This window comes from Lytechinus pictus, chromosome 11 (genome assembly GCF_037042905.1).
Source record: "Lytechinus pictus isolate F3 Inbred chromosome 11, Lp3.0, whole genome shotgun sequence".
NCBI lineage: Eukaryota > Metazoa > Echinodermata > Echinoidea > Temnopleuroida > Toxopneustidae > Lytechinus > Lytechinus pictus.
The window spans coordinates 16679375-16692820 of NC_087255.1; the positions used below are offsets into that span (position 1 = coordinate 16679375).

Genomic DNA, 13446 nt, shown 5'->3' on the forward strand with positions numbered 1-13446 from the left:
TTTTCCCTTTGGGTCAACATGATCTTGAAATGTTTCAGGAGACTTATCCACTACTTCATCAATTTCTTCTTCTAACTGCCATTTGGATCTACACTTCTTGAACACATGCTTCATTTTAACATCAGCCTGATTTGATGGACATGGCAAGGTTCTCTTTGACGTTTTATCTTCTTTAGTTGTTCTTGTCGGTTCCAATGAATTGAAATTGACAAAATCTACAGATTCAACAACATTAAAGTGAACATTTCCTGTGTATAGTATATAAATTCCCTTATCAGATGTTACAATATTTATTCTTCCAGGTTTCTTTGCAGAGTACAATTGCCAACATGGTACTTGGTCATTGTATGAATAAATATCAGTATCGATTAAATTTGCTAAAGCACTAATTTCAGTATCTGTAGCCCATGTTCTGTCTTCCATTATTCCACGTTTCAGAACATATTCTCTGACTGTTCTATACTCTTGCCTCAATGTATTACTAAACATGTCCTTGGTTTGCAATAAATGTTTCACAGTGGCATTTCTTAGAATTGGATAATTACGCTCAGTTCCAGAAATTACATAGGAAATTGCGCGAAAGAAACAATTGCCATCATCAGTAATTTGTTTACTATGTAAAGGAACTCCAATAAAGCTATTTTTATCTAGCCTTGAATCACAGCTTTTGCCTATATATCTGATATTCAGTTTTGAACAAATGTTCTGTTTGTCATTATTCTGGAGGGGTACAAATTTGAAATCTTTATCCGGTCTATCACGTAATCCAAGATCTGCTACAAATTCAACTTCTGTTTCTGTTTCATCAGTACATGTGTACATTTTAGCATCTATTGCCTTTTCAATGTCTTCGTCTTTGATATATGTATCTGAAGAAGATTCTAAAGGATTTATTAAATGAGCATCACCAATAAATGACATATCAGTATCATTGTCTGTACCATGTTTTACTGTATCAAAGCTTCTATTCTTTAAGTCATTATCAAACACTGCATCTTCTTTGACACCATCTGAAACATATGAAAAATTATTTTTCATCATATCATCATTTTCCAATACCGATTCACAGACATTGTCTACTGGCTCATTTCTAGGCATATCTTTTGGTTTATCACAAACATTCCAAGGCATATTGCGTTCTGGTGAAACGCTTCTATCGAATAAATCATATCCAGGATTTTTGTCTGTATCACTTTCAGATTCTATACAATTTCTTGCACACGAACGTTTCACTGGTATATGAATATCACTGCCACTATCATCGTCTGTTTCAATTTCCCTATTTTCATCAAAATTTGATTTCAACAGATTATTCTTTGAATTGGCCTGCACAACTCCATCTGAACGTTTGTTGTCTTTCATATTGCAAATATGCTGGTCTGAGTGTTTATCATTTTTACATGTATTTGTATCAAGTCCTTGGTCACCTGCATTCATTGATATCTTTGTATCCTGCTTCTCATTCTTTACTGCTAATTCTATTCCTTCATCTTTGTCAAATCTAATCTCCGATTTATCAGAAGAGTGATTTCCATCAGTACCTTTTTTCCCTTTGGAAGACTGACCTTTCTTGTTCCTTGCTCGACCTTTCTTGTTCTTTGCTTCTTTTTCCTTGCCACCAGCATGAACTCTGTACATTCGGAAATCCTTGATCTGTTCAAAAAGATTACGAGTGCAGGCATCAATATCAACACATGAATCTGTTCTTGATCGAGATGGCAAATAACCTGCTACTTCAGCCCAGGATCGTGTCTGCATCGTTTCAATTTGCACACAGGTCTCACTGTACAATTTCATTGAACATGGGGATTGCACACAGTATGTATATATATGCAAAAGAGTTTCAACACAAGACTGCAAACTGACATCTTCTTTTTTCACATTCTTGTTTTCCTTACATACATTTTTCTTTTGGTTTCCATTTTTTTTCTCATGACTTTCATAGAATGTCTTCATTGCTTTGCCGATGTAAGTCACACCTGGTTCCAAGACTACACCATTCACTGATTTTCTCTTGATTTTCCTGTTTGTTCGATGATCATCTCTTGATTTGGCATACAATTTACAGTCTTTTATTTTCTCCATCCATTTTGTCTTTCTTGATTTTACAGTAACCCAGTCATCAGCATCATCTTCAAATTCTTCATTTCTCAATTGTTCATAATCTGATTGGGATGGATTTTCTCTGTCTACAGAATCAGGTTTACATCTGTCACAGTCACTTATTTTCATGTCATCAATACATCGTTTTTCAGGCAACATAATGGGTTTCTTCCCCTTTTTTGCATACCTCTTCTTTGATCTGGTACAATTGCTTCTGTCCTTTTTGTTGGTTGATTGGCTTGGCAAGTCAGTAACACAAAGTTCATCACCTTGATCCTTAAGAAGCTCGTATCTATTGAAATGAAAAGGGATGCATATTGTATCAAACATACGATGAGCAACGTTGTTATTTCCACACAGTGAACAAATCCAAATCAATCGAATATCACTCAGTTTATTCTCACAGGAAAATCCCATACATGTCACATGATAATGGTTTCTACAGCATTCACAAGTTGCATTACTTTCATTTTCTTCGATCTCATTGCTACATACACAACATTTATCCAGCTCTGAATTGTTCACCGACATACTAGACAGTATATCTAGGATTTCATCCAGTACCTTCTTAAATTCAGCTGTATCCATTATGGAGAATGTCGTTGGTAAAGACAAAGCTGCCAAATTTTACACTTTTTTTCCTTAATTTTCAGAATATGCACTTCACAATGTATATTTTTGCACTCAATCAATCTCACTTAATTTCCAGAAGTCTGTATATAAAACACAAAATCCTTTACAAACTCTCTTTGCCAACAATCAAGTCCACTTATATTTCTAAAACTCTATATATCTTTGTTCAACTTTCCTTGTTACTTTGAAGTCAATCGAGCTGTATTCAAACCCAAATCTGAGAATTACTCTCTTTACTCGGAATCTTTGCACCCTGTAATCGGCGTACTCAATAACACTCACTTATATTTCCAGAACTCCTGTGTACTATTTCTTCTCTGAATGATTAAAAAAATTCAATTTTTTTTCTTCTCTCTTTGCAATCAATGTAACTAACTTATAATTCTGGAACTCTGTATATCTTCAACTAATTTTCTTTCTTATTCTCTCTCCAATCAATCAAGCTCGCTTATATTTCTAAAACTCTATATATCCTGATTCAATTTTCTTTCTTCTCTCTTTGCAATCAATGTACCTTACTTATATTTCTGGAATTCTGTATATCACCTAATTTTCTTTCAAATTTCTTTGCAATCAATGTAACTCACTTATAATTCTGGAACTCTGTATATCTTCAACTAATTTTCTTTCTTATTCTCTCTCCAATCAAACAAGCTCGCTTATATTTCTAAAACTCTATATATCCCGATTCAATTTTCTTTCTTCTCTCTTTGCAATCAATGTAACTCACTTGTATTTCTGAAACTCTGTATATCTTCAACTAATTTTCTTTCTTATTCTCTCTCCAATCAATCAATCTCACTTAATTTCCAGAAGTCTGTATATAAAACACAAAATCCTTTACAAACTCTCTTTGCCAACAATCAAGTCCACTTATATTTCTAAAACTCTATATATCTTTGTTCAACTTTCCTTGTTACTTTCAAGTCAATCGAGCTGTATTCAAAGCCAAATCTGAGAATTACTCTCTTTACTCGGAATCTTTGCACCCTGTAATCGGCGTACTCAATAACACTCACTTATATTTCCAGAACTCCTGTGTACTATTTCTTCTCTGAATGATTAAAAAAAATTCAAATTTCTTTCTTACTCTCTCTGCAAGCAAGCTCACTTATATATCCCGACCCAAATTTATTTATTAACTCTCCGATCAATCAAGCTCGCTTATATTTCTAAAACTCTTTATATCCCGATTCAATTTTCTTTCTTCTCTCTTTGCAATCAATGTAACTAACTTATAATTCTGGAACTCTGTATATCTTCAACTAATTTTCTTTCTTATTCTCTCTCCAATCAATCAAGCTCGCTTATATTTCTAAAACTCTATATATCCCGATTCAATTTTCTTTCTTCTCTCTTTGCAATCAATGTACCTTACTTATATTTCTGGAATTCTGTATATCACCTAATTTTCTTTCAAATTTCTTTGCAATCAATGTAACTCACTTATAATTCTGGAACTCTGTATATCTTCAACTAATTTTCTTTCTTATTCTCTCTCCAATCAAACAAGCTCGCTTATATTTCTAAAACTCTATATATCCCGATTCAATTTTCTTTCTTCTCTCTTTGCAATCAATGTAACTCACTTGTATTTCTGGAACTCTGTATATCTTCAACTAATTTTCTTTCTTATTCTCTCTCCAATCAATCAATCTCACTTAATTTCCAGAAGTCTGTATATAAAACACAAAATCCTTTACAAACTCTCTTTGCCAACAATCAAGTCCACTTATATTTCTAAAACTCTATATATCTTTGTTCAACTTTCCTTGTTACTTTGAAGTCAATCGAGTTGTATTCAAACCCAAATCTGAGAATTACTCTCTTTACTCGGAATCTTTGCACCCTGTAATCGGCGTACTCAATAACACTCACTTATATTTCCAGAACTCCTGTGTACTATTTCTTCTCTGAATGATTAAAAAAATTCAAATTTCTTTCTTACTCTCTCTGCAAGCAAGCTCACTTATATATCCCGACCCAAATTTATTTATTAACTCTCCGATCAATCAAGCTCGCTTATATTTCTAAAACTCTTTATATCCCGATTCAATTTTCTTTCTTCTCTCTTTGCAATCAATGTAACTCACTTGTAATTCTGGAACTCTGTATATCTTCAACTAATTTTCTTTCTTATTCTCTCTCCAATCAAACAAGCTCGCTTATATTTCTAAAACTCTATATATCCCGATTCAATTTTCTTTCTTCTCTCTTTGCAATCAATGTAACTCACTTGTATTTCTGGAACTCTGTATATCTTCAACTAATTTTCTTTCTTATTCTCTCTCCAATCAATCAAGCTCGCATATATTTCTAAAACTCTATATATCCCAATTAAATTTTCTATTATTGCTTTTCTGTATGTTTATATGGATTGATATATATACTTTTACCACGACTTCCTCGTGGATATTGATTCTTTACCACGACTTCCTCGTGGATATTGATTCTTTACCACGACTTCCTCGTGGATATTGATTCTTTACCAACGACTTCCTCGTGGATATTGATTCGTTACCAACGACTTCCTCGTGGATATTGATTCGTAACCAACGACTTCGTCGTGGATATTGATTCTTTACCACGGTCTCCCGTGGGTGAAATGTGATGAAATGGTTAAAGACGCACACCCTTCTGGAGTGTGGGACACTCTCTTCTGAGAGCAGGATCTCTTCTGAGATAAGAAAAGACGTGAGATGAAGTAATTTGGTTCAAATGTATACAATGAAAAGATGAAAACACAAAAACAAGCACTTTTCCTGAAAAAGAGTCAAATTTCCAGGCACAAGGACAAACATACAATCTCAACAGCCAGACACCTGTAAGAAAAACGAAAGAATTAGATCATAACATTTGTTACACTTTAAGGGGGCATCGTCCATCTTTTATAAGGCAAAATTTTCACCTTTATGAAGTTATCCTTCAAAAAGTCTTCTATTTGAAACATTTTTATTAAAAATGGGGGTTAATTTTGTCATTTTTTTTCACCAGTAGCCATGTCTATAAATAAGAAAGTGCATTTTTAATTTTTTATAAAACAATATGTTCAATTACATATTCAGCAAATATAACAGTTATACCTAAATGAAATTGTCTGTTTTTGACACTACCATAGCTATTGCCGATATAAATTGCGGACTACTCTCAATATGTTTAGTACACAAAATGTCATGTGTTCTGTAATTCCTCAAACACAGATGTTTTCATTGCTTTAATCCCAAATATGTTGTGGACAAAAAAATCCTACATTAAATATCTGGAGTTTGGCTCAAGAAAGCGTGCAAATCTTAAGCTAAATGAAAATGTTTATGTGCATCAAAGGCAATGAAAAAACAGGCTTAGACAATGAAAGTGGAAAGCCAGCTATCGTTTGTCAGACAAAACGTGCCCCTCCACTTCTTTTATCCGACATCGACGCTCCACCACCTCCGATGTATGTACAAAACTTTTTAAGACTTGTCCAGAAAATTATCTCATCAATGGTAGTGTAAAAAATGCACATACAAAATTTCATACAGCCATTCTTATTACGTATGCAATTTCGTTCAAATTTTTGGCAGATTTTTTTCATTCCATCTTACATTTGATTTAAAAACTACTTGATATGGAGCTTATGGTTTCCTTGAAGTATATCAACTTACTTTCTGCAACTCTCTTCTACCTCTCTAACGAATAGTTAATAACCTGAAATACAAAAAGAAACAATACAGTTAGATGCATTTCATAAAATAACAAAGTGAATAAAATTACACAACAACATACGGTAACGATTTTTTTCAGTCAATGCTAAATGATACAATGAAAACTTTACTTAACTATGATATCAATATATCATAATTTTCTCAAGCCTCCACAAATTTAAAAGTCAATTGTTGACTTTGTAGAGGCTTGATAAAATCTGAAGTGTCTGGCACTACATGCTATCAGTGTATAAAATATGGTGTAAAAATGAAGCCCAGGAAAAAAAAAAATAATAATAATTATCATTTAAAGTCCACTCCAAATTTTATTAAACCGAAAATGGAAATTCTTTTTGCCCAATTGATCATGAGCCTGGCAGCCACTGAGCAGCGCCAGATCGACGTTGCTCTATCCCCTTATTGTTGAACGCCAAACGAGGTAGCAGCAACTCCCGTCTTTTAACGTCTTTTCAAACCCACGACCTCCCGGTTGTGAGGCGGACGCTCTACTGACTGAGCCAACACACCAACACTTTAAAATTAACAAAGTGCTTCACAAAAATAAACATATACAAATGACCGGAAATAACAATACTCATTTCTCCCAGAGATTGCAGTGTTAGACTAAAGCATACCCAAGTACAATTTCTAAATGGCAGTATTTAGTTATAAATCTCAATAATAACATTGCGTTTTTGAAAACCTTTCTATGCCTGGCTATTTACATGTATTTATCCTTTTGAACATCATTATACAAGACAGATATCAAAATTCAACAATTTATTAAATCAAGCCTCCACAAAGTTACTGATTCCCTTTAATGGTTCACTTATCACTACATAATATTAGGAAATCACAATGTAACAATCACATCAGCTCCCCCTCCCCTTTCATTAGTCTATATAGAATTACATTCCTATAAAACAATATGCTCATTTACATGATCAACCCCCCCCCCCCAACCTCCCTACCCAATATTTAAGCATTCTGCCATTCCTGCTTTCCTTCACAATACACACAGCACTTCCCATTACCATCCCTATAATTTTAACAACAAAGAAACAAGTCAACGCAAAGCGTAGCATCCCCTCGCAGGGTACAAATTGGCCTATATACGTCAGAACAAGTTACCTCCATTGGACTATACTATTATATTACTAGGCAAGGAAGTTAACCACATTTTCACGTATATAATTACTGGTAGGTGTTTTTGCATATTTAATGAGCTATCACCTTTGGCCTACATACTCAGAAATCAAACTTAGGCTGTACATGTATTTTGATACCATGTACCTTCATATTAAATTTCATTAAAATTCGTCAAACATTACTCAAGTTATCGAATGGAAACCAGATTCGCATATTTAATGAGCCGTGACCTTTGACCTACATACTCCGAAATCGAAACTTAGGCTGTGTCTTGATACCATGAACCTTCACATCAAATTTAAATAAAATCTGTCAAACAATACTAAAGTTATGGATCAGAAACCAGATTCACATATTTAATGAGCTATGACCTTCGACTTACATACTCCGAAATCAAACCTAGGTTGTGTTTTGATACCATGAACCTTCATATCAAATTTCATAAAAATCCGTCAAACATTACCAAAGTTATCGATCGGAAACCAAATTGTATTTTTTCGCATATTTAACGAGCTATGACCTTTGACCTACGTACTCCAAAATCGAACTTAGCCTGTATTTTGATATCATGTACCTTCATATCAAATTTCATTAAAATCTGTCAAAAATTACTGAAGTTATCGATCGGAAACCAGATTGTATTTTTTCGCATATTTAATGAGCTATGACCTTTGACCTACATACTCCAAAAATCCGCCAATCATTACCGAATTTATTGATCGGAAACCAAATTTGTTATGGACGCACGCAAGCACGGACAGAATGACGGACCGCAGCGTTCCTATATCCCCTCCGACTTCGTCGGCGAGGGGAAAACAAACATACAATCACAAGACCCACACACCTGCCAGAGGACCCAGACACCTGCCACAGGACCCAGACACCTGCAAGAAGAGATAATAACAGATATGGTTTTACGATTTCATACTAAGTATACATCATAAGGTTTGTTAAAATGAGAAGGGATTTTATCTTTCATAGGGCAACCCCCAACCCCCCCCCCCCCCTGCTATTCCGGTTTGCCTGCAAATTACATGTTCAGTGTTCTCTCGACTTCCACTTTCGCCATTTATCTATCAAAAATCTAAACTAATCGGCCTAATCAGACATTTCCGTAATGAATATCTGGACAATTATATGTAAATTTGTCACCTATTTTGCTCCAGAAGAGTCGTTAGGTCAGCATGCAAAATGTCCAATAGCACTCCCAGATCCGACACATACACGCTGAGCTGCCCTCAGAATATGTGATTATTTTTTTCCGATTTTTATGCTCAAATGTGACGGTAAATAACATAAAAATTGAATCACACATTTATAGAAAGTATTATTTATTCAGTGTATCTCATTCAAAGTGCCTAAAATAAAGGAAATATCACCACTGGCGGTAAATAAACATACAACGTTAACCCATATCTAAAAATTGCAATGGGTATTCAACATTGTCCCGAATGTGTGATTGTAGGTTGTTCATAGTGTGACGTCATTTTATCGCATGCAAATAACGCCGTCATTTCACTTTGTGAGTGGGTTTTGGAAAGGGTATCAACATTGCATTTAATTTATTCCTCACAATAGTGAGGGCTTAAAAAGTACTTTAGTCATTTTGTTAATGTTCTCAGCAATCTGTAAAGGTGTGATTTGCCTTTTTTCCAAATTTCAATGAACCTTCACTTTAATGCTTCAATTAATCCTTATTATGGGGAACCTGAAATTGGCAACTTCGCCAGTATCTGTGATCACTGATGTCATAGAGGACAACTCTCCATTCATTTTGTACACAAAATTTCACATTTTCTTTATTTTCAAGAAAAATTATTCTGATTTACTGCTCGAGTATGACATGGTTGCATCAATTCTTGAAGCATTTAGGGAAGAACTATATAGACTCCCAATGTAAAATTTCATATTTATCCATTTTTGTGAAAATCCATACACAAAACGAATGGAGAGTTGTCCTCTATGTGATATGACATCATAAATGCTCAAGAAAGCGTGCAAATCTTAAGCTAAATGAAAATGTTTATGTGCATCAAAGGCAATGAAAAAACAGGCTTAGACAATGAAAGTGGAAAGCCAGCTATCGTTTGTCAGACAAAACGTGCCCCTCCACTTCTTTTATCCGACATCGACGTTCCACCACCTCCGATGTATGTACAAAACATTTTAAGACTTGTCCAGAAAATGATCTCATCAATGGTAGTGTAAAAAATGTCACATACAAAATTTCATACAGCCATTCTTATTACGTATGCAATTTCGTTCAAATTTTTGGCAGATTTTTTTCATTCCATCTTACATTTGATTTAAAAACTACTTGATATGGAGCTGATGGAGCCAATCATTACTGAAGTTATTGATCGGAAACCAAATTTGTTATGGACGCACGCACGCACGGAATGACGGACGGCAGCGTTCCTATATCCCCTCCGACTTCGTCGGCGAGGGGAAAACAAACATACAATCACAAGACCCACACACCTACAAGAAGACCCACACACCTGCCAGAGGACCCAGACACCTGCCAGAGGACCCAGACACCTGCCAGAGGACCCAGACACCTGCAAGAGGACCCAGACACCTGCAAGAAGAGATAATAACAGATATGGTTTTACGATTTCATACCAAGTATACATCATAAGGTTTGTTAAAATGAGAAGGGATTTTATCTTTCACAGGGCAACCCCCCCCCCCTTCACAACATCCTGCTATTCCGGTTTTCCTGCAAATAACATGCTCAGACCCCCCCCCCCTTCACAACATCCTGCTATTCTGGTTTTCCTGCAAAATGCATGAACAGTTTCCCACTATCATCCCTATTGTTTGAACATTTTTAGTCTGCCAATATAGATATTCATAAAGATGAAATACAATGAATAAAGACACACATTTTTGGGTGAGGTTCACTCTCTTTTGAGAGCAGGATCTCTTCAAAGATTGGGAAAGAAAGATAAAGATAAACGACTTTAAGAAACAAAGACAAACAAACATACAATCACAAGACCCACACACCTGCCAGAGGACCCAGACAACTGCAAGAGGACCCAGACAACTGCAAGAGGACCCAGACAACTGCAAGAGGACCCAGACACCTGCAAGAAGAGATAATAACAGATATGGTTTTACGATTCCATACCAAGTATACATTATAGGTTTTGTTAAAATGAGAAATGATATTATCTTTCAGAGGGCAAACTTGAAGAAAAAAATTCCTTTAAACATTTTTTCCCCACAAAATGGACTTTAAAGGGGAACAAAACTCAGGCAAATGTGAGCATTCAGTGAATGAACAATAATAAGAGAAAACTGTGAACATTTTAGCAAAATAGGACAATCCGTTCAAGAGTTATATACTTATAAAGTGAAGGTTCATTGATTTTGAACTTGACTGAATTTGGTAACATTGCAATCGGAATATGACACTGAGTGAAACTATCACATTTGTGTAACTTGTAAATTTGTGCGAAAATTATAAAAGTTGATTAAACTTGACGAAAGATCACCCCACTCGAGACCCTGAAAACATCGTAAGTCAGCTGATGTTTGAGTGACGTAGCAAAATGAACAAAACAATGGGCCGCTCAGCTGAAATGATTGGCGACGGTGCGCGATGCAGTTTGCGTGCAATTCACATATGTATTGCATTGACTATTGAGTACCTATTCATACCCAACGTTGTTTACCTTCATCAAAGTCACTCTGGAAATATCGATATGGACGAAAACATACTTGATTTGAGTTTTGAGGAGATAGAAGAAGGAAGTACCTTTGGTTCTTAATATTAGCTCTAAGTCTAATCAATGTTATAACTCCCAAATACGTCGATGTAGCGTTCACGTTCAGGTATACCGTATATAGCGTAGGCCCGTCTATGCAGTATTTACGCGTACGTACGTACAACCTGCCTGCATCCAGCGCAGCTTGCTTGCCAGCATATCACAGCCAGCCGGCCTGGCGCTTGAGCTAGCTGTGAATCGCGAACCGGACTGATCTAAGTGTTCTCTCGACTTCCACTTTCGCCATTTATCTATCAAAAATCTAAACTAATCGGCCTAATCAGACATTTCCGTAATGAATATCTGGACAATTATATGTAAATTTGTCGCCTATTTTGCTCCAGAAGAGTCGTAAGGTCAGCATGCAAAATGTCCTATAGCACTCCAAGATCCGACACATACACCCTGAGCTGCCCTATATACGTCAGAACAAGTTACCTCCATTGGACTATACTATTATATTACTAGGCAAGGAAGTTAACCACATTTTCACGTATATAATTACTGGTAGGTGTTTTTGCATATTTAATGAGCTATCACCTTTGGCCTACATACTCAGAAATCAAACTTAGGCTGTACATGTATTTTGATACCATGTACCTTCATATTAAATTTCATTAAAATTCGTCAAACATTACTCAAGTTATCGAATGGAAACCAGATTCGCATATTTAATGAGCTGTGACCTTTGACCTACATACTCCGAAATCGAAACTTAGGCTGTGTCTTGATACCATGAACCTTCACATCAAATTTAAATAAAATCTGTCAAACAATACTAAAGTTATGGATCAGAAACCAGATTCACATATTTAATGAGCTATGACCTTCGACTTACATACTCCGAAATCAAACCTAGGTTGTGTTTTGATACCATGAACCTTCATATCAAATTTCATTAAAATCCGTCAAACATTACCAAAGTTATCGATCGGAAACCAAATTGTATTTTTTCGCATATTTAACGAGCTATGACCTTTGACCTACGTACTCCAAAATCGAACTTAGCCTGTATTTTGATATCATGTACCTTCATATCAAATTTCATTAAAATCTGTCAAAAATTACTGAAGTTATCGATCGGAAACCAGATTGTATTTTTTCGCATATTTAATGAGCTATGACCTTTGACCTACATACTCCAAAAATCCGCCAATCATTACCGAATTTATTGATCGGAAACCAAATTTGTTATGGACGCACGCAAGCACGGACAGAATGACGGACGGCAGCGTTCCTATATCCCCTCCGACTTCGTCGGCGAGGGGAAAACAAACATACAATCACAAGACCCACACACCTGCCAGAGGACCCAGACACCTGCCACAGGACCCAGACACCTGCAAGAAGAGATAATAACAGATATGGTTTTATGATTTCATACTAAGTATACATCATAAGGTTTGTTAAAATGAGAAGGGATTTTATCTTTCATAGGGCAACCCCCAACCCCCCCCCCCCTGCTATTCCGGTTTGCCTGCAAATTACATGTTCAGTGTTCTCTCGACTTCCACTTTCGCCATTTATCTATCAAAAATCTAAACTAATCGGCCTAATCAGACATTTCCGTAATGAATATCTGGACAATTATATGTAAATTTGTCACCTATTTTGCTCCAGAAGAGTTGTTAGGTCAGCATGCAAAATGTCCTATAGCACTCCCAGATCCGACACATACACGCTGAGCTGCCCTCAGAATATGTGATTATTTTTTTCCGATTTTTATGCTCAAATGTGACGGTAAATAACATAAAAATTGAATCACACATTTATAGAAAGTATTATTTATTCAGTGTATCTCATTCAAAGTGCCTAAAATAAAGTAAATATCACCACTGGCGGTAAATAAACATACAACGTTAACCCATATCTAAAAATTGCAATGGGTATCCAACATTGTCCCGAATGTGTGATTGTAGGTTGTTCATAGTGTGACGTCATTTTATCGCATGCAAATAACGCCGTCATTTCACTTTGTGAGTGGGTTTTGGAAAGGGTATCAACATTGCATTTAATTTATTCCTCACAATAGTGAGGGCTTAAAAAGTACTTTAGTCATTTTGTTAATGTTCTCAGCAATCTGTAAAGGTGTGATTTGCCTT

The 13446-nt window shown here is 35.6% G+C and overlaps 2 protein-coding genes across 2 annotated transcripts in view; one reads left to right on the forward strand and one right to left on the reverse strand.

Moving 5' to 3' along the window:
* The window catches only part of LOC129271867 (complement factor H-like), a 77519-nt gene that overhangs the window by 25582 nt on the left and 38491 nt on the right, over positions 1 to 13446 (forward strand). The gene's annotated exons all lie outside the window — the stretch shown is intronic.
* LOC129284046 (uncharacterized) overlaps positions 1 to 13446 on the reverse strand; it is a 28543-nt gene that overhangs the window by 11918 nt on the left and 3179 nt on the right. Inside the window, exons 4-10 of the mRNA XM_064106421.1 lie at positions 12645 to 12684; positions 10581 to 10660; positions 10050 to 10149; positions 8413 to 8452; positions 6381 to 6423; positions 2291 to 2395; positions 1566 to 1653 (exon numbers count right to left, since the gene is read on the reverse strand). Coding sequence (XP_063962491.1) covers positions 6397 to 6423; positions 8413 to 8452; positions 10050 to 10149; positions 10581 to 10660; positions 12645 to 12684 — 287 coding nt within the window. The 3' untranslated portion in view covers positions 1566 to 1653; positions 2291 to 2395; positions 6381 to 6396. The remainder of the gene's footprint in view (positions 1 to 1565; positions 1654 to 2290; positions 2396 to 6380; positions 6424 to 8412; positions 8453 to 10049; positions 10150 to 10580; positions 10661 to 12644; positions 12685 to 13446) is intronic.